Source organism: Phoxinus phoxinus (genome assembly GCF_949152265.1).
Source record: "Phoxinus phoxinus genome assembly, chromosome: 3".
Taxonomy (NCBI): Eukaryota; Metazoa; Chordata; class Actinopteri; order Cypriniformes; family Leuciscidae; genus Phoxinus; species Phoxinus phoxinus.
In genome coordinates, this window is record NC_136878.1 from 13,415,084 (window position 1) to 13,436,697 (window position 21,614).

A 21,614-nucleotide genomic window follows, 5' to 3' on the forward strand; every position below is an offset into this window, starting at 1 on the left:
GCTATCTTTTCTCTAACAGTTGTATAGTTTTCATTATTGATCTTGAAGTATGCTGCTGACTTGGGTTCAGCTAAACTTAAAGTAAACTTAGTTTTTTATAGCCCTGAGTGGTAAACGTTTTAATTATTATAGCACAGAGTTTCTGTCTATTATTAACAGAGATTATTATTTGCTCAGAGTGATTGATGTGTTTAACTCTGCCGTGTTAAAGATTTTGTGCCTTTGTTTAGCAGAGATCTAATTAATTTTGATCTATTTTCAAACGGATTGCTATTAGCAGAGGGTTTTCTGTGTGTGTTTTTTAGTAAAGTTACTATTAGCACAGAATTGGTTGTATTCATTTTTAGCAAAGAGTTTGCTTTGTTTATTATTAACAGAGTTTTTTGTGCAAGTTTTACACCTGTTTGGAAGACTTGATTCTGATTGGTTAATCGCTGTGTGCAGTTGTCAAATATTTCGGAATAAATATGATCAGGGTTCGGTCTGTTTATTGTAACTGAGAGGTTTTATTAGGCTATTAGCAAAGAGATAGCTGTGTTCATTACTAGCAGAGTTTGCTGTGTTTATCATGAGAGTTTGCTTTTTAATGCTGGATAGATGCCGATTCATTATCGGCAGGCATTTTTCTTTGTTCATAAGAATGGTGTTGAATGATAAATGCCATTGAATTAGGTTTTTTTATCATCATACTTTGCTGTTCATTATGAGCAGGGGAATTGTTGTTCATTCTCAACAGAGTTGTGTTTATTAATAGGAAAGTGTTTGTGTTAATTACTGGAAATGAGTCCCTATAGTCAACTAGATGAATAATTGTCCAACAGTCTTGTCAATTAGTGAGTTTGAGTTGTTGTTGTTTTTTAAAGAAAATAATGCTTAATTAGCTTGTTTTAGTGTCGTTAAGGCATTAAAGGGTTAGTTCACTCTAAAATTTAAATTATTCCATAATTTACTCGTTCTCAAGCCATCCTAGGTGTATATGACTTTCTGCTTTTAGCCAAACACAATCGGAGTTGTGACTCTTCCAAGCCTTATAATGTAAGTGAATTGTAACTGAGATTTTGAAGACCAAAAAGCTCATCCATCCATCATAAAAGTAATCCATTCGGCTCCAGGGGGTTAATAAAGACCATTTTAAGCCAATAAAAAAAAATCCATATTTATAACTTTAGAAACTATAATCATTGGCTTCCCATAACGACCAAATGCAAATCAAGTTCTGGCGGAAGAGTAAACTCTGACCCTACGTATTGATGAACGCAGAAGCAAGAAGGATAGAGCAAAACAAAACACCAGTCACGAATTAAAGTCTAAAACTTTTTTAAAGAGAAAATGTTGGAGGATTTTGATATAAGAAAAGAGGAGCTTGAGTTTGTTGACCAGCCCTGTTTGTTTGAACCGCAAGATCTACTCACCTAGGCTTACCCTACATCCTACGTCATACGTCAGGTCAGAGGTCAATCTTCAACTGGAACTCGACGTCACACCACCATCCCCATAAGCCACTGATTACAGTTTTTGAACTAACCCTTTAAGACCTACAGCTGTACACGTCAAGTAGAGCTGCACAATTCTGGATAAATTGAGGATCACAATGTTTTGTTTCAAACAGAGATCACAATTCTCCCACGATTCTGAACAGACAACTAAACAAAATAACATGTAATTTTCTGACTAAATGTAAATTTGCAGTTTATTTAAAATATATAATATAATATATTTTTTAAAAAGGGTTTGAATTATATATTTAATTAATCACTCAAATACTTCACTTGTTCCATTACTGGATGAATCAGCATTTTTAAACAAATCTTTTGAATGAACGATTCAATGACAAATAAATTGTTTAACGTTCACTTGTTGCTACCTGGTGGTGTAACAATGTAATCAATACAATCGTTATTTGAAGCACCAAGTTACTTTCAAAAGGTGATTTATTCTATTTTGATCGCTACTGTAGACATCAGTGTTTATATAACTATACATTTTATCCCAGTTCAATACTGTGTGGTTGAAAAGAGTGTTTGTGAAGCTGTTTTTAAACTGTGGCAGATTTGTATGTCCACTGTGATTTTGTCAAAGGCAAATTGTTGTCATTTCGGAATGAAATCGCGTGGGTGTTTGAATCGAGATCGCATTCTTTTAACGATTAATTGTGCAGCTCTAACATCAAGTAAATTTTATTAGTATAGCACATTTCACAATACACATGGCTTTACAGAAATTCATATTGTTAATATTTATAATACCTTGAAATTATATATATTATTAATATAAACATTGTTAATGTTTATAATAGTCATGAAATGGACGTCAAGATAGTATATTCTTCTCTGTGGTGAATGGTGATTTACATCTGAGTAAAACAGCTTCTCGAACAATAAAAATTGTAGAATGGGACTTGATTTTTCTCCGTTGGGCATTGATTGGATGGTTGGATCCAATTGTGGTTTGCTATTGCTGTGATCTCATGTGATTGACAGGTTGTCCTGCCCTTGTGCAGGGAGGGGAAGTTATTTTGATTAAAGGGGTGGTAAAATGCCATTTTCACAAGATGTACAATAAATCTCTGATGTCCCCAGAGTGTGTGTGTGAAGTTTTAGCACAAAATACCCCACAGATATTTTTATATAGCATGTTAAAGTTGTCACACAGCAAAATCCCCAGTGTTAAATTAACACTGCTCAGAGTATGCCTTTTTTTAGCCTTTTAAATGAAATCCAAATGATCAAATCAATAAAAAAAATTAAAAAACCTTCTTAATACTATTTCAGGTAAGTATACACAGTAGGGGTGTAACGGTACGCAAAAATCACGGTTCGGTACGTACCTCGGTTTTAAAGTCACGGTTCGGTTCATTTTCGGTACAGTAAGGGAAAGAAATGCAAAACATTAAACTGCTGGTTGTTTACTATAAACTTTTTTTAACAATTTGTTTACACTTTTTTAAACACACTTTTTAATAAAATATAATTAATAAAAAATATATAAAATAAAAAAAGAATAAGAAATAAAATACTGCTGCAAAGTTCTCCACTAAATAAAATACTCTTAAACCAATACTGGCCATGACGCTAGCTAGCGAGAGGCTGGGCTAAAGCTGTGTATGTGGTGATCGGGCCGAATTTTAGGCAGTAGATTTTAGACAGCAGTAACCGAACCCGACCCAAGCCCGACAGGCATAAAGATATTTATGTCCGAGCCCGACCCGAGAGTTAAAATCCCATTTTTTTTTTCTCATACTAATGACACATGTACGTTTGTTTGTGTGGAAAGGCCGCTTTTATTAAGCAACTGAAAGGAATTTGGAAATGTCAACAGATGAGCACATCAGCGCGCATGGAGCAACAAGCGCTCTTAAAGGGATAGTTCACTTTAAAATTAAAATTCTGTCATCATTTACTCACCCTCAAGTTGTTTCAAACCTGTATTAATTTATTTCTTCTGCTGAACACAAAGAAAGATATTTTGAAGAATGTCAGTAACCAGACAGTAGTCTGTACCCATTGACTTCCATAGTATTTTTTTTTCCTACTATGGAAGTCAATGGGTACAGACTACTGTTTGGTTACTGACATTCTTCAAAATATCTTTCTTTGTGTTCAGCAAAAGAAATAAATTAATACAGGTTTGAAACAACTTGAGGGTGAGTAAATGATGACAGAATTTTAATTTTAAAGTGAACTATCCCTTTAACACAGAGCGCATGCACGCGTTTCGTTGTCACAGCAACATAAACAAATTATAACGATTAATCAGATTTAATCAGTGCAACGCGGAGACTTCCGACACTTAATATGTTCGTGTGGAAACTCGGAATTGACGCATGTTCCGCACACAAAACTAGCCTAATTTACGTGACAGATTGCATTCGGTGCACATGTGAACCGTACCGAAAGTCCTGTACCGAAACGGTCCGGTACGAATACATGTACCGTTACACCCCTAATACACAGACATCAATAATTAGCGTATGAATCTCAACAATGGTGACAAACAGATCACCTCTGAACATAAGCTCATTATTTATTCATGCAGCAATGCATGATGGGAGCCATTGATGAGATTTGATTGGTGGTATCCAGAATGCACTGCAAAATGCTTTATAATTGTCACCATTGTGGAGATTCACAGGATGATTCTTGATGTCTGTGTAAAAAAAAAAAAAAATTTATGTGATGTATGTTTTGTATGTGATTTAAGTTTTAAGAAGTTATTTGGAATACATTGTATAAGTTAAAAATATTATGCTTTTCAAGAACATAATCAATAAAGTAAAAGTAACTCAATAATTTGGCTCTATATCAGTTCAGTGATTCAGGTCAAATGATTGTGAAATAATGACAGTTTTCATCACCATCATATCACTTTTTTTTTTTTTTTTTTTTATCTGGCTGTTTTAACTCACTTATAGCAGCCAAACAAAATCTAAAGTTAATGATTTAAGGGTCAAGAGGCCAACTACAACAAATACTGATCTCCATAATGGTAACATACCAATTACGATTTTCTCCTTCAGTGATTCTGCTTGTTATCATCAGGTGTCTTCAATAATGCTCAATCATAACTCAATTAATCACTTAATTATCTCATTAACTTTAACACTGCTTCAGTGTTCATTTAACACTCTCTGAGTGTGGACTCATATAAACACTGAGCAGTGTTAATTTAACACTGGGGATTTTGCTGTGCACTTTTTGAGGGTTTGCAAAAATGCACCGTTTTGTGCCTGGCCCTTTTAATGCAAATTAGCTGCTACAGAGGGCGGGGTTTCAAGAGCTCATGCGTGTTAGCAGCGATTACCTCACGCAGACACAATAAAATGACAGAAACTGTTCTGCCTTTAATGTTAAAACAGAGTCAGACAAAGATGGAGAGACTCAAGAAGTGACAACATGTAGAATGCAACATGACGTCTCTGAATGGTTAGTTGATGAATTTATGTTGCTGATGTGGAGTTAACTATCTTCAATTAGGATATTCTGTCATGATAATCTATAAATCGCTCGTATAGGAACTGTTGTGAGATGCACACAGAGTGACTTTCTATTGCATGTGAAAAGATGGATGCTAAAGTTTGAGCTGACTCACATATACTCTTATACAACAACTTTTCCTATTCTCAACATGGACTGCGTGTTCCCGGGGGCGGGGTTTATGTACATTTTAGGGTTGATGATGTCTCTAACCCAGAAGGAATGTTGTGTAGTCCCTACCAGCCGTTTGTTGTAGTCCTTTTCTTTAACCCTTTCGCACGTACGATCACACCGGTGTGATCAGTCTTGGCTGGTCCCTGGAGCGTACGATCACACCGGTGTGATTAGAACGGTCAGCGCATCACGTGATCAACTGCTAAATTCAAATGTGCTTTGGCGCGTTGGCTGGCGCTGAGCCAGAGACGGACGTGCTCAGTGCTTGTCATATATCATAACTATTCAGTGTTTTCAACCACATAATGTTTATTTTAGGTTTCAGGCATTTAAAGGGCATATTGCAGGTTAGAGTACCCAGTGCGCCAATGTATAGAACAATAATGTAGGAACTAGATTTAAATATAAACATATACTTATAAAACGCTATTTAGGCTTCTGGAGTCATTTTTGTGAGAAAATTTTACTTCCGCATTTGAAAACCGCCAAACCGGAAGTGACGTAGCATGGGGGAGAGCGGTCAAAGTAAACAATAGGAAAGCAATGGATCGCAATGACAGATCGGACGCTGTGGAAATTGTAGCCTAAATGTTTACTCGTATGACGGACCTCAGCCATATAATTATGTGCCTGATATGAAGCCAAGAGAGTAAACAGGCCAGGATTAGACAAAACAACGGTCAGAGGAGACACATTGAGCTGTGATGTGAGGAGAACAGGACAGGAGTCGGGTCTCGATGAGAGAACAGTGTTAGCTTATAGATGTATTCACGTTAGCCGACGATATGTATAACACTATGCTCAGATCACAATTTTGTAATTATTTGTCAGGCAATAGCAAAGCTAGTATTTAGACCCTTACCTGCATGTGTGTGTCAGCCATTAGGAGACAGTTTCCAGAGAAAGAGGGACATTATAAAGGTTTTGAATGGCCCCACTTGGTGATAATGAATAAAAAAATAATCACAATCACAACTTTCTTACTGTATAAAAACTTTATATGTAGAAACAGCCAACACAAACATTAAAATTCGGAGTACAGATTGAAAATGAACATAATTATATAATAATAATAATAAGTGTCGGCTGCAGACTTGCAAGACATTACAAGTTTATGGAGTATACGTTAATGAATTAAATTAAGACAAGGCACATTTTGTAAAACAAATGTACAATAAGTGATCTCTGACGGATCCGTGAGCGTCATGTTTCCCACCGGTGGCCGACCCACATGCTGACGGCGGACCGGGCGACCCGATGAAGGAGCTGCAGTGTGCACATATCGCCGTAACCAGGGATGTAGTGGAGGCTAAACGCACGTAAACGCCGTTTGGGCACCTCCAAAAATTCTGAAATAGCGTTTATCCACCTCCAAAGTGCGTTTATCCACCTCTAAACTGCGTTTATCCACCTCTAAATAGCATATAGTTCCTAAGCCATTTTAAATTAAGCAGGCTATGTCGTTTTAGTTTCATATTGTTCATTATTAGTTTCATTTGTTAAACCTAAGACGAAGTCTTTCATATTGCGCTGCATTACTGTCAGTAGCCGCGCGGGTTAAACCATAATAATACAGGACTAGCCTAAGATTATCACAAATAAACACAAGATTTTGACGCATATCCAAGCGTTTGTGGAGTGGAGTGTGAGCGCGCACTGCATGGCACGGACGCGCGGGAGCGAACACTTATCAACAGTGAAACAATTTAAAATACTCTATCATTTCTGGTCATACAGAAAATAATAATACATTATTCGCAACTACTTTTATTTGTGTAAACTCGCAATAACAAGAAACGTTGTGCTTTTGTCAAATAAAATAAAACAATCAGGCGCGCTTTCATGATCTCCGTGAACTGGAGCGCGAGAACTGAAACTAAATATAGCCTATATGTAGGCTAAAGCTTGAAATGTCCACTTCAAAACGAACAAATTCGAATCGAAAGCTAATACCTTCTGATTATGTAATCCGTATGAAAGGTGCATTTCTCTCTAAAAGCGCAAACGCTTAACAGCGGAGATGGAGATGTTTTTAACCGACACTGATTTAGAAAACAATAGTTTATTAATAAACAATTAAAATGCCTCGTTATTTTTTCAGACACATTTATTATCATTAGGCTAGCCTATAAATCACCTTTCTGTAGGCTGTGGTTCCAGAGACATAGGCTATGGCTCTTCTCATTCACCTTACCGGGTGACCACGTCGTGGTTCACCAGAATTTATAGTTTACCCACCTCTTTTTTTACCACTACACCTCTGGCCGTAACGTTAACTCATCATATCGCCGGGATTATAATCATGCAGTCTATAGTGAACGCTAAAAGCAGACGCAGAAGCGAAGTCCCGTCTCTTACCCTGCACAAAACGCACACAAACACGGAAGAAAGCACCGTCCTTTATCTTGTTCGGAAACCTGTGGACTCGATGTCCTGACAGGCCATAATTCACAGTCATTTATCACGATAATTATTAATTGAAATACAATAACCACCGAAAACACACTGAATCACGACCGCTTCAACATAATACCAGCCTATTCTGCACTGAGCGAACGCAGAGCCCGGCAAACGACTCCCCGTTGTGACGTAATATGACGCGATGGTGAAAAAAAAGCGCTTTTTCAACACGGTCGAGGAAACTGTCACGTTTTCTACTAAATTTGTGCCCTTATGTCTGGCAAAACTATTTTTAATCATGCATTTACTCTTCATATGGTATTTTCACACAAGGTTATATATTAATTCTGAAAAAAAAAAAACCTGCAATATGCCCTTTAAAATCACATAAGTACTAGCAAACCAATGAATTTGAGTTTGTAAAATACACACAGATGTCTATGGAAGCGGCAATAATAATCCTTTCCATTATAATAAGACGACACGTTTTATTCATATCAGATACACAATGTGTAAGTAGCTTTACATGTCACCCTATTCTTCTCCCAGTTAACCTGCCACTTACTTTCATGTATTTCGTGAGAAGTGGATGAATTGACGTGTTGTAAATCCAACAGACCTGTGGCACAAACTAACATGGCGCCGCCCATCGCGCATACAGCTCAACTAACGCGATCGTTATAAAAGTGTTTAAACAACCAAACACATCCACATGCACATATTTGACAATCGGAATATCTGTGTTTCATGCTACATCTAACATATTTTTTAATATTTTGAACCAAAAAGAGAAAATTACATAAAAGCAGATCATCATTCATTCAGTGCTGTGTTGTGTTTTCGCTGTGTCACGTGACAAGCAATGACGCGTCACCATGGAAACGATAAAGTGACAGGTTCTAAATAACGGTCGCCTTGAAAAACTCACGCTGGGGGGTCAGTTAGAATATTTTAAACTTACGTGTGATTAAAAGCAAATATCTTCCTTTGCTTTGAACTTTGATCGTTGTAACTTTGCAAATGTTGGTTATGCTCAAACAGCGACATTACACACTAACTAAAGTTAGAAAAGTGAAATCATACTTTACCACCCTTATAAAAATTGAGGGCACATCAATAAAATAAAAAAAGTTTACAGATAAGATGTTTACGGATAAGTCGTTTATAATAACAATGTTCCATCAAAAAAATAAGAATTGTCAATTTTGATTTAATGGTGACTTTAATGGCTAATTGTTAACATTTCTTGCATCATAAGATACTGCATTTTAAGACCGTTTGTCAATTTAACAGTTTGTCTTTGCACCCTGTTATTTTCTGTTGTGCTACTTCCAGATGCTCTAGACACACGAACAAATCCTATCATATTATATCCTGAGAATTTGCTGTTTATTATTAGCAGAAAGTCTGCTGTAGTCAGCATTGGCCGAAAGTTTGCTGCATTTTGTCTTTGTGTTCCTTCGCTTTCATCATCTTTTTCAATTTCATTTTTTAATGTGAATTAAATAAGAAACTGTAGTTCAAAAGCTTGAACTATTTGTCAGACACACTTACTGTGGATTAGTCTGAAAACTTGGACAGAACACAATGGGCCCTATCTTGCACCCAGCGCAATTGACTTTGTACACCGACGCATGTATCATTCCTATTTTGCACCCGCGCACAGCGGACTTTTCCCTCCACAGACGCACGTCGGTAAATTAGGAAATGAACTTGCGCTCGCGGGGGCGGTTCAGCGCAAAGAGGAGGTGTGTTCCGGCGCAAAACTTCCATGGTGCTATTTTCCAGTTTTAGAAAGCAATTGCGCCATTGACCAGGAAAAAAACTGTGTAAAGACAGTGGCGCTTTGCGCGTTAGTGATATGGTATTTTAAGGGCGCGTGCTTGGCCATAATGTTAACGCGCATCCACTTTGATTCTCTAATATAAACAGATGCAGCAGTTTTCATTTTTGCAAATCATACTACAAGGAAAAATATTAACACACAAGGGAAATCATTGTTGTGTCCGTGAAGATGTGAAAAAGATCTATCTAGATAAAAAAAATAAAAAAATCTAGATTAGGCTACACATTTACTATACGCCTGTTTAACCGAAGCTAATTTGGGTGGGTTTCTCCCATCACCCCCAATGTCACTTCTCTGTGTTTTACGGCCCTGACGAGAACGTCGGTTTCCTCGGCTGTGAACCGCTCCTGGCCTGCGCTGGCAAATCCGCCGTTATAATAGCAATCCGCCATGAAACAAGCGCGCCTGCTCTTAAAGGGAATGTGAGAGGACGCTCTGATTGGTTTATTTCACGTTACGCCCAAACCACACCTATGAATAATGAAGCTACTTCAGACCAACCCCTTTTAGATTTGCGTCGGGCGCAAGAGTCATTTATCCCGCTGGGAAAATAGCAACAGCGCCGGGATCCGCCCACAAAGTTACTTGCGCTTTGCACTTTGACACTTGCGTTTCAGATCGTTAAAATAGGGCCCAATGTCTGTGTGCGTGTGTGTGTGTGTGGTGTGTGTGCTGTATTTATAAGAGTTGTGGAGGTGCTGTGCTGTATTATAATTCCATCTAGTTGTCCTAAATCTTCCAGCTTTTAATTTGTGCTTGTCTTAACCAACTCGTAAAAATCATAAATCTTTCTCTCTCTCTCTCTCTCTCTCTCTCTCTCTCTCTCTCTCTCTCTCTCTCTCTCTCTCTCTCTCTCTCTCTCTCTCTCTCTCTCTCTCTCTCTCACTGCACTCACTCACTCACTCACTCACTCACTCACTCACTCACTCACTCACTGACTCACTCACTCACTCACTCACTCACTCACTCACTCACTCACTCACTCACTCACTCACTCACACACACACACACACACACACACACACACTGAATATTTTTATTTTTATTTTGTCCTGAAATACGAACTTTGCCATTGGCTAATCTCACAGATCTGTCAGTGTGATGTTTTGCAGAGCATAACATGTTTTAAGATAGTATATAAATGAGGTGTGTGTGTTTGTGTGTGAATATAGGTCAGTCATTGTCTGAACGCACACCTCTTCTCAGCTGATAAGTAAGAACTGTCAGATTTATGGAATTACCACAAACCACAGTGTGTGTGTGTGTGTGTGTGTGTATAATACATGTGTCATTGTCAACTAGTTCTTCAGGCAGACTGTTTTGAAATCATAGATTTGTGCATCGCATCCCTAGTTCATCTTCTGTTATATCTGCTTGTATTATACTCTAACATTTATATTCTTTGTGTAGGCGGTGCTTCTTACCAAATTGACTTATGTTACTGGAAAATGTCCAAACAAGCAGCCAAAAATAGACAGTTTGTTTAACTAGACCTTTCATTTCAGAGCATCTCCTAACAAAATAAAAATGTATATTCTAACTAACTTAAATGTATGACAATGGTTTAATGTTTGGTGAAATCGAGATATATTCTTTGAAAACTACAACATTTTATCTAAAGTAAATTCATCTTGTTTTAAGTACGTTTTATGTATGTTTTTAGTATTTTTGTCTTATTTTCCCATAGAAATATCTATTCATCCATTCTCCTTCTGCTTATCCTCTATAGTGTCACAGAGCCAGCATAAGACGTAAAAACTGAAAAATATATATTTTTTCCAAGTGCTGTTTGATAAGGTGTGCAGTATTCTTGTTGGTGGGTTTGTGCGAAGACAGGCACACACACACACACACACACACACACACACACACAATGCACACACACTCTCCATTAACTCTCTCATACACTCTAACTACTCCTCTCTCTCTCTCTCTCTCCCCCCTACTTTTTCTCTTTCTTCTTGGCTGTTGTGTTGGTTTATGAGCTTGGCATAAAAGATGTTTCTAGGTCATGGCACTCCTTGCCAATGCGACATTTCGCATTAACGCTTAAGCCTAGGTGTCATCACAATACTTCTCGTGCACTTTTCCTTGCTTTGTCATTGGAAATTGCATTAAACATGTTTGCCGTTTGAACCGTTTACGCTGCAGTCTGAAGCAGGATTATTGACTGGACTAAGGTGGAGATCTACAGCTGATTTGTATGTAATTAGACTTGAGCTAAAACCGCTCTGATACACCCAAAATCCTCGTCATTGCAGAGGTTGTCGTGAGAAACAAGTAGGCAGTTATTAAATGAGACATGAGTGTGTAGGTTTAGATGGTGAACAGGTTCTGTAGTGCTTCAGCGGTGAAATAATGATGAAAATGTATCATATTTTTGATGTTTCATATACTGATTTTACACCTTTTCACTATAAATGTAAGGGAGTTCAGGGGCAATTATTACCTTTTACTTTAAAAAGTAAGACTTACAGATTACATCATAATATTCATTTCAAGAAGAGTGTTACAATCAGTGTGGCTGAGGCTCACTGTGAACTCACTGTGCCTCCAGTAAGACAACACTTCAAGCTAATATTTAGCTTAAGTATTACTGATCATTAGTTTGCACTTTTATACAAATTGTTTTTGCTGTCAGGAACAATATGTTTAAAGTAAAGGTCTGGGTGGGATTTTTCAGTTGTAATTATCTGAATATTTTAAATGAATATAATAATTTGAACATAATATATTAATCAGCTGACGAGTTTTCAGCTGTGTACTTTTGGATGATTTTTGATCACGAAGCACACAGCATGTGGTGTCTCTGCGGGCTTTGCTGAACTGTAATGTATCTGGAGAGGTGCCAATGTTTTATTCATTTGACAGAGAGGGAGAGAGAGAGTATCTAATTAATGTTGGTGGTCTTTTTTTCCTAATTCATGCTAAATAGCTTTGAATGCTGACATGGCACTAAATAAAACAATCTGAAATCTAATTCATGCATTTAAACAGAATTTGTAAATATTGTTTAATTTTAGCACTCCTAAAAAAATTCACTAATTTGATTATATACAATTAATTTTTGTTGATTACCGGTATATACAATACAGTTTGCTGCTTCATGAAGAGGGAATGAACAAATGCTCTGCTTTTGTGATATTTACTTTATTGTTTATTATTGTTAAATGAAACTTTGTGATTTGTGCTAGGTATTAAAGGGATAGTTCAACCCAAAATTTAAATGTTGTCATCATTACTCCTCAAGTTGTTCCAAAGCTGTATGAGTTTCTTTGTTCTGTTGAACACAAAATAACTTATTTGAAAGAATATTGGTAACCAGACAGTTGATGGGCACCATTGACTTCTATAGTATATATTTTTCGTATTATGGAAGTCAATGGATACCATTAAATGATGACAGCATTTACATTTTTGGTGAACTATTTAAGGTGCTTTACAGGTCTAGTAAGTGAATTCTGAGAAAAGCTGTTGAAAGCGGATCGGACTGAGCATCAAAAGACACTTGTAGCCAATCAGCAGTAAGGAGCATATACACTCATGAGAGGGGAGGTGCCTGTGCTGTATAGCGTTAGTAAACTTGGGGGTGGAGCTATCAAGATAGGGGTGTTTTCCTTTTTGTTTTGGTGATTTCAAATATCAACTGCGTTTCTCAGAAATCACTTACTGAAGCAGAGGTGCCGATTTTTCAACCAACAGTTACAATGTCAGTAGGATATTCTCCATGTTACCTGCACCGTGATCTGCTGGTTTATTTGCAGGCGAAAGTCCAGTGGATGATGAAAAACCGTATTCAAGAAAAATAAAAATATATTTAAAATTATGTATTTTAGTTGGCATGTTAAGATCACATGACCAATCTTGTGCTACTTAAGCCTGGGACACACCAAGCCAACATCAAAGAACTAAAGGTGACGAAAGCCAACTGTGTTGTCACCTCTTATCGACTGTGTCTCTGCAAAAAAGCGCACTTGAACACACCAAAACGACTAAAGGCGACTGTCACCAAGCATATGCGTTCTGCACCTGTGTGTAGGCCTAAGTAAATATCTGTCCGATATCAGCAGGTATCAATAGTCAATTTTCGTAATTCAAAAAGGGAAACCGAAACTATTCTGCAGATATACAAACCGTAAACAAAGCAGCGCTTGCTTACCATTTTGAATATTAGTCATGACTTATGCTGATCTTTCCAGTTGGCTCATGTTATTATGAAAATATATTTGTGCATTCAAAATTTCGAATGCTCAGATAAGATTACGTACATTTATAACATCTTCTGTCTGTACTGTTTTGACTTTGATTTTCCTCGCTTTCATCACTTTCGCTTTTATTCTCGTGCACTGACTCGTTCACTAAGCTGAACAGCCAATCAGAGTTCTCTCACCGACGGCCCGACGCCTATTCAACATGCTGATTCGACCCAAAAAAAACCTGATGCATGCGACTAGAGCCAATGGTGCGGCAGAAACCAAAAAAACTAAGCCGACCGACGCTCAAAAACGTCCCAACGTTGCCTGACCACCGACCGTCAGCTTGGCGTGTCCCAGCCTTTAACAATACCAGACAATTTTAGCTACAGAATAAATTAATCAGGATAAAAACAATCATAAATGCAGCCAAAAAAACTAAAAATTAAAACACCCTTTTTGTTTTCCTCAACAGGGTCTACTGTTACCACCACTAACTTCATGGAGAGAGAACAAAGTTCTGCAAGTGTACATTAGCAATTTTTGGCTGGATATCAATTAACGATATCTTGATGAAGAGTTTTTGGCATTCTCGGACTGGCTAGCCGTAAGGACATAACCTCAACATCTATCGGCTGCCAATCATTTGTGGGGTAACACCGGCGGCAAGCCATCTGAGATTTGGGAGTAGTGGCTAACCACTAGCATTAGGTGGTTAGCGTGTGGCGTCTATTAGAATTTCTGTGGGTGTTTTAAGTGTAGAAAACGCGAATGGGACACGTCAGCCTTCACAGACGGCCTGAATGGGAGAAGGAGTGAGCATGGACAACCTTTCGGAGTTTGGAGGCCTTTGTCCGTCCAGCCGGAGGGAATGGGAGTGAGTGCACACTAATGTCACACTATGCTTGTCCATTTATAATTAATTTGCCATGTTATATTGTTCTGTGAGATTTTGATGGTGCCAAATAGGAATTTTAAATAGAAAACATTTTCCTCTGCTTGCAGCACAAGCAGCTGTGTGGATGATTTAATGGACGAAGATGAGAAGGACAGAGCAAAAAGGTCTGTGTGTATTCTTCTCTTTATAGTGATAGTACACATTATTGTGCAAACTTTGCCCAGGGACGTTTAAGAAATCACACCTTTAAAAGCTCTTCACACTTTCACTCAATACAATAGATTTTCCTTGTGAAAGAGTGTCTAGGGCTGAGAAAGAGAGTTGAAAGAGTTGTTTTGATGGGAGAAGGCATTATTATTATTTTTATTAAAATTAGGGGGGGAAATGTCTTTCTAGAACAAACTCAGTTCAACCTAAAAAAAGCAATCTGAAAAAAAAAAACCTCACATTGTTTTTGTCAGTTTGCATGACATTGTGCACAGGTGTTTCCAATATGACTTATTATGCCATGTCTATAAACCATTTGCTGGAAGCCTAAAATCATCATCCTCAGTTGTAATTGAAATGATATTGTCAAATTGTTGAAGGTGTATATTAGAGATAAGAATGCGTAGAACAGAAATGTTTGTAATTCTCTACAGTTATCTGAGATCATCATGAGAAAGCATACACAAACACCATCATCACCCCATACAGACATTTTCATTTTGACTTGTAGTTTCAGAACAGAACTAACGCCATTAAGATTTTTTTTATTCCATTTTATATATTGGTGCGTAGTCAGCATGTGTACATGCATTTTTAATTCATGTATTTTCTTACATGCAAACCAATACACACACACAGAAATGCACAAACATTCCCTCTTCCATCTCTCATTGTCTGAAGTAATGTGAGTGTCATCTCTTTCTGCCCATCTGCCCATCTCTCTGCAGGGCGTCCCGTAATAAATCAGAGAAGAAGAGGAGAGACCAGTTCAATGTTCTCATTAAAGAGCTGTGTACTATGCTGCAGGGTCAAGGTCACCCCCGCAAGATGGACAAATCCACCATCCTGCAGAGGACCATTGACTTCCTGCAGAAACAGAAAGGTCAGGGAAAAAAATCATGTTCAAATATTCAGTTGCTCCTAGTCTTTGAAATGAAAGAAAAAAGTAGTTTGATGTAAATGTATGTTGGTGTTTCATTCTCATAGCATTCATTTGTTATATGAATTATTTGATTTATTTATTTGGGATGTTTAAGCAAATGTAGTCAAAAAAGCAGAATAATAGCAGCATTCTGCAATAAATATGTTATATGCAATAAAACATCATGTATATGTGTGTGTATTAAATACATTTATTTTATTGTAAATGTCTAAATATTATCATCCAGGACAAATATTCATTCATTTTAGCTGTCACTCACTGTGTCTTACACAATCTGAGCCAGTCTTCACCTCTAAGTGAAACTGCACCTGGCACAAAAACATGAAGACGTAAATCATTATTTTGTTCCTCATATTTGTGGAGTTCTGGTGTAAAAAAATCCTTAAGGCATTCAGATAAACTTGATTTTCCAGAGAGGTAAAGCTCAAAGAGTCACAGATGCTTGTTTTGGGAGACGGTTGGATTTGTTCACACCAGTGATGATCATATTATCATTGCCACAATTGATTTAAAACATTTACGTGCACAGTATTAATTTTGGACCCTGGTTTGAAGAACAGAATACTTTTTACTTTATTTTTGCATTTGGTGGGAGGAGCAAACTGCTGCAAGCTCCTGGGGGGTGTCACTACCAACACCTTTGAGTGCCAGGAGCTGCTCTGTGATGGGCCCAGTTCCATTTCCTGTCTGAATCCAGGGCACAGCTGTCAGGCCGCCGGCACAACGTTTACTGCCAGCAGATTTCACTGCTCCTATAAACAGTTCAAGTGCCTTTTCCAACTTCCCCCCAATCTCAGACTTCCTTACTGCTTGATAGAAATTTCTTACGGTTTTTATCCGTTCCATCCAAACTTGTTAGTTCACACATTCCCTTTCTCAGAATTTCATAATCATGTTCTTACAGCATTCCTAAAAATGTTTTCTTCCTGCTGTTTGGTGTTTTACAGAGATCACAGCACAAACCGAATCTTGTGAGGTCCGGCAGGACTGGAAGCCTTCTTTCCTCAGCAATGAGGAATTCACCCAGTTAATGTTGGAGGTAAAGCATCATATCTGCCTCTTCAACCTTCAGTTTTTCTGTAGCCTTGTGGGAATATTCCATACTTCAGCTGTATTTCTTAAGCACCACGCTGTCAACAGATGCCTTATAGCACTGCTTCAGGCTCAACCATGTTGCCTCCTTGAAGAAAACACATTTTACAAATAAAGGAAAATGTTTAACTTTATTCATGTACAGTAGCAGAAATACATGAAGTGAATCTACTGAGTCACTGCGCACAGCATTCCTAGAGCCTGAAAACTGGATGTTGCGCTTTGTATGGGGCGTTTTTGAATTATCCCCTGAGTTTCCAGCATTAAGGAAACATTCACACATGAACACTTCCTTTTAAAAACAACCTCAGGCTCTTGTCAGTTCCAAGTCTCAGACTTTCCAATGTACAACAAGTACTGTGAATCATGCCTATAAAAGCAGTGACGCGTGAAGATGTTATGAGTTGGGGAATCCTTTGTTTATTTCTTGTTACATTAAGAAAACAATGAAAGAATATTGTGCAACTTCAAGAGCCTGGTAGCCAACATTCTGCAGCTACAAATGTTTTTCTTAACCAGCGTTTCTAGATTTTCTAGAATTTCTTGATTAATAAATTATCTTTCACATTAATTTGATTCGATTTGAATACTCATCCGTAATTTTGTGTGGGGACAAGACAAATATTCAAAGTTCAGCTCAGTCATTCACTGAATGATGAATTTTTATTTTTGAATGAACTATTTCTTAAAAAGCAGAGTGAAAACTGCCATCAGTATATTTCAGAGAATTTCTGCTGATTCAGAATGTAATGTTTTGTGTGATGGCAGGCTTTGGATGGTTTCCTAATAGCTCTTACCACAGATGGGAACATCATATATGTATCTGACAGTGTCTCGTCTCTCATTGGCCATCTGCCGGTAAGTGATGGGGTGGGGTCCAATGGGATTTAAAGAGAACTTGATTTGGATGAACTCATTACCTCTGAGAATAAAACCCTGTTTTATTATGACTAGTCAGGCAAGCTCGTGCTATTTTGCCTATGTTTTTCTAAACATAGTTAAGACAGCCCACACACAGCAGGTTTTCTGTAAGCTGTTGACAACAGTCCTCAGGAAATGCTGCAGATTTTTATTAGACGTTCATAACTGTATTTGTACAGTATCTGAAAATCATGAAATGTCAAGTGCTTTGGCTTATTGCCAGTCAAGTGGTTTAACGTATTACAGAAAAAAATAACACATTTCATAAACCTGAATCAATGCGCCTCTCTTCTTAACTCTGCAAATGTGTCAAAATCCATTCAGAGTGTGATCACATGCTGCCAGTTTAATGAGATTTGCTTCCAAACTTTACTGTTAGTTCGGTTCCTGCTGTATGTGGGTCACAAATGCGGTTTGATAATAGTGATGATGATTAGTTCCATCACTGTCAAAGCCATAACCTTTGGCCTTATTAAGCAGAGAGGTGGGCTTAGCAGACTCTTGTTATTTAGGAATCAAACAAGCTGACCTCAGGTGGCACTGAGGTCATGTGTGGCAGTTATGCATCTACACAGATTGTGCTAATACTCTTATGATTTTGTTGAGATGGTGCCAGTTCCTGTTACAGCTGAATGCTGGTTCAAGCAACAAGGCAGCTTTTAGTATTATTTATATATTGTTATTGTGTTTATTATTATTTTGAATTTAGTTCAAAATTTAGTTTTTCATAATTGCTTTTATTAGCTTTTCTTTTATATTTCTATATAGATTGAAGTTATTTTATTAGAGTTTTAGTTTAAAGTAATTATACTTGCACTTAAACTTATTCATTTCAATTAGTTGCCAAGGCAACATTTTCAAATTTTCATCTAATATATGATTTATTTCAACTTTATTTCGAATTACTTTATTTCGAATGTTTTTTAATAGGTTTAGGGCCAGATTTACTAACAGCTTGCCCAGCACAAAGCTTCTTTTGGCTTCTTTCTTTTTTTATAATAAGTATTTTTGCGGCTGACCTTATTGCATATGCATTTGTAGGAGTTTTATGGGAGGAGACAGGAGAGTATTAATCCCATAACGCGGTTTACTAAGGTTTTCACTAGTCATTTTATTGGTATTTGCAACATTATTTAACGCCCAAAAAAGCATCCTAAACCAGATGCTAATTTGCACTGCTCTCTGCATTATGAAAATGATCCGGCTGCGTCTGTGTTCTTTAATTTCCACTCCCATCTGCGCCTTTTTGGAATTGCACCCTCATGCTAATTTGCCCTGTTTAGTAAATCTGGCCCTCTGCCACAAGCTGATGATGCTGTAGGACCTATCTTTTGAATTTTAATGGATAGCAAATTATTATTACAATAAATAATAATGAATAATTATTCGAAATGAAATTTCTTGTGAAATCATGTTATACATAAGTGTTTGGTATTGTGGGAAATGTAGTGCATTGTGTAGCACTGATGGAAGCGAGCTGGGAGTGACGTTGCTATGGATACTGCTGTGTCTCAGTCAGATATGGTGGACCAGAACATTTTGAACTTCCTGCCAGAGCGAGAGCACGGAGAGGTGTATAAACTTCTGTCATCACACATGCTCTTGACGGAGCCTTCTGCGGTGGACCTACTCAACAGCAGTGAGTGTATATACACACACACACACACACACACACACACACACACACACAGACCATCACACACCTGAAAACACAGATGCAATATGCTGTGAGAGCATGCCGTCTTATTGCCTGGATGTAGTGCTCTATGTCTATGATTACACTCAAGGCTAATTATAGAGGCTCTGCGTGTGCAGTGTAACACAGATTATCTGTTACAACACCCTGATAATCCCACATACAGCTCTTACCCTGACCCCAATCCCTGAGAGACACACACACACTAATACTGAGAGATACTGGTAGGAAAAACAGTCACTGTTGACTTTTTGATCTCATTCGATCAACCAGAACCACCTCTGTTTTAATGGTCACACTCGCTTGTGAACAAAACAAACACACACTCACACACTGTTGTATGGTCTGTCAGGTCATTGTACTCTATTTTAGGATAATCATCAAAGTCACACTTGGGCCACAGCCATAATAGAACATTAACCTCAACCTTGTGGGTTTGTCTGACAAACTGAATTGCTGTTACATCAGCTGCTAACAGTCTATTTCCTCTCGCTGTGCACACTTTCTTTCTTTCAGATGAGACGCACGTCGAGTTCTGCTGTCATTTAGCGAGGGGGAACGTTGACCCGAAAGAACCGCCCACATATGAATATGTCAAATTTGTTGGAGATTTCAAGTTTCATAATAATGGTGGGTTTTTTACATCTCCCAGAGCTACATGCAATAGAAACAGAGACGCTAATAATTGATGGATATAGTTATATTTCTGTTTATTACTTGATTTGAGAAGTCAACTTTAGCTGTGTTAGTAAGCAATTGGATTGAGCATGCACATGCATTTGTGTTTCTTCCTGTGTATTTGCTTGAGGAAGAGATTTAATGAGGAGGAGGATTTGCCTATGTTGGAACTATTTGTCTGTCTTCTGATTTACATGATTTACTGATTTACTGGATTGTCATTACGAGGTCACATTTTTACTGAAAGGGAATGTGAAAACGAGAAGAAGACAAGAAAACATTTAAGCCACGACCAGAACAATGCTAGTCCTCTCTGTAAACATTTTTAGCTTTCTTATTTAAGAAGTATAACGAAGTTCAAGTACAATATTATAACCACTACTTGAAACATAACTTTTAAGAATGATATAGAGTTTAAAAAATGTTTTATATATATATAATTATTATTTTTTCACATTGAAATATAATAAAATATAATTCTATTTTAATCTTCTTCTCTTTTTAGAATCAAGATTTGTATTCATCACATTCACAACTGTGGCCGGTTGCATAAACTGCTTAGACTAGTCTTACAAGTTAGTCGTCTAATTTTTTTCTTCGAGACTGGTCGTGAATTTTAAAAGTCAGTTAGATATAAAGTTAGATTGGTCTAATTTGAATCTGAAAGGTAAGACTGATTACCCCTAACTAATTGCTAGTTGGTCAGACTAGTTCTTAAAGCACAGGCTTAACATAGTGGCTATGGTTATCCAAATGTGTTTAAATAGTATATAAATAAGCAGATATACATAACCAAAATTATTAATAATAATACAAAATGATAATAAAAAAAGTATAAAAATAGAAGTAAAAAATAAATTCACTAAAAGTTGGTGTAATATACATAAAATATACCTTGTGCTAAGTTTAATACTTAATCTCTGAAATCTGGTCATTGTGGGTGTTTTTTAAACAGAACATGATGTTTTTCTGTGTTGCAGTGCCTCTGTCTACATGTAACGGTTATGAGCTGGCGTTCCCGCGCACACTGCAGTCTTCACTAGAGGAGCAGATCTGTCTCATAGCCACAGTGAGACTCGTGACCCCTCAGTTTCTGAAGGTAACAGTGGACAGAATCACATACGCACAAAATCAATATCACACACACTATTTGCATTCATCCTTACATCAAAGGAAGGACAGACTTAGTGTGTGTGTGTTATAGGATATGTGCAACATGGAGGATGTGTGTGATGAATTCACATCAAGACACAGTCTGGAATGGAAATTTCTCTTCTTAGATCACAGGTGAGTCAAATGCCACTCAATTATGCAAACGACTCTGATGTTGTGGTTCTGCATGGTCTGTTGTACTGCACTCCGTTAGGTCCATTTCGTAGGTTCACTTGTGACTCTTTCTGATTGTCATTTGCTTAATTCATTCATCAGTCGCTGACCCACTTACATCTGCTAATTCAGACTTTCCGCTGTCCCACGCATGGCTGCGAGGGCCAGGGATGTCATCAGATGTGCGTGTGCTTGAATCTATTGTCACACTCCAATTTAATGTTATGTTTTTATTCAGCTGTGGCCATTCATAAATTTCAGGATAGA

At 37.5% G+C, this 21,614-nt stretch overlaps 1 protein-coding gene across 1 annotated transcript in view; it reads left to right on the plus strand.

Moving 5' to 3' along the window:
* npas2 (neuronal PAS domain protein 2) overlaps positions 1-21,614 on the plus strand; it is a 62,415-nt gene that overhangs the window by 33,790 nt on the left and 7,011 nt on the right. The window contains exons 2-12 of the mRNA XM_079605586.1: positions 14,062-14,463; positions 14,592-14,648; positions 15,420-15,574; positions 16,582-16,673; positions 17,495-17,584; positions 19,163-19,286; positions 19,860-19,973; positions 21,002-21,120; positions 21,226-21,308; positions 21,401-21,408; positions 21,450-21,529. Of these exons, the coding sequence (XP_079461712.1) occupies positions 14,390-14,463; positions 14,592-14,648; positions 15,420-15,574; positions 16,582-16,673; positions 17,495-17,584; positions 19,163-19,286; positions 19,860-19,973; positions 21,002-21,120; positions 21,226-21,308; positions 21,401-21,408; positions 21,450-21,529 (996 nt within the window). The 5' untranslated portion in view covers positions 14,062-14,389. The remainder of the gene's footprint in view (positions 1-14,061; positions 14,464-14,591; positions 14,649-15,419; positions 15,575-16,581; positions 16,674-17,494; positions 17,585-19,162; positions 19,287-19,859; positions 19,974-21,001; positions 21,121-21,225; positions 21,309-21,400; positions 21,409-21,449; positions 21,530-21,614) is intronic.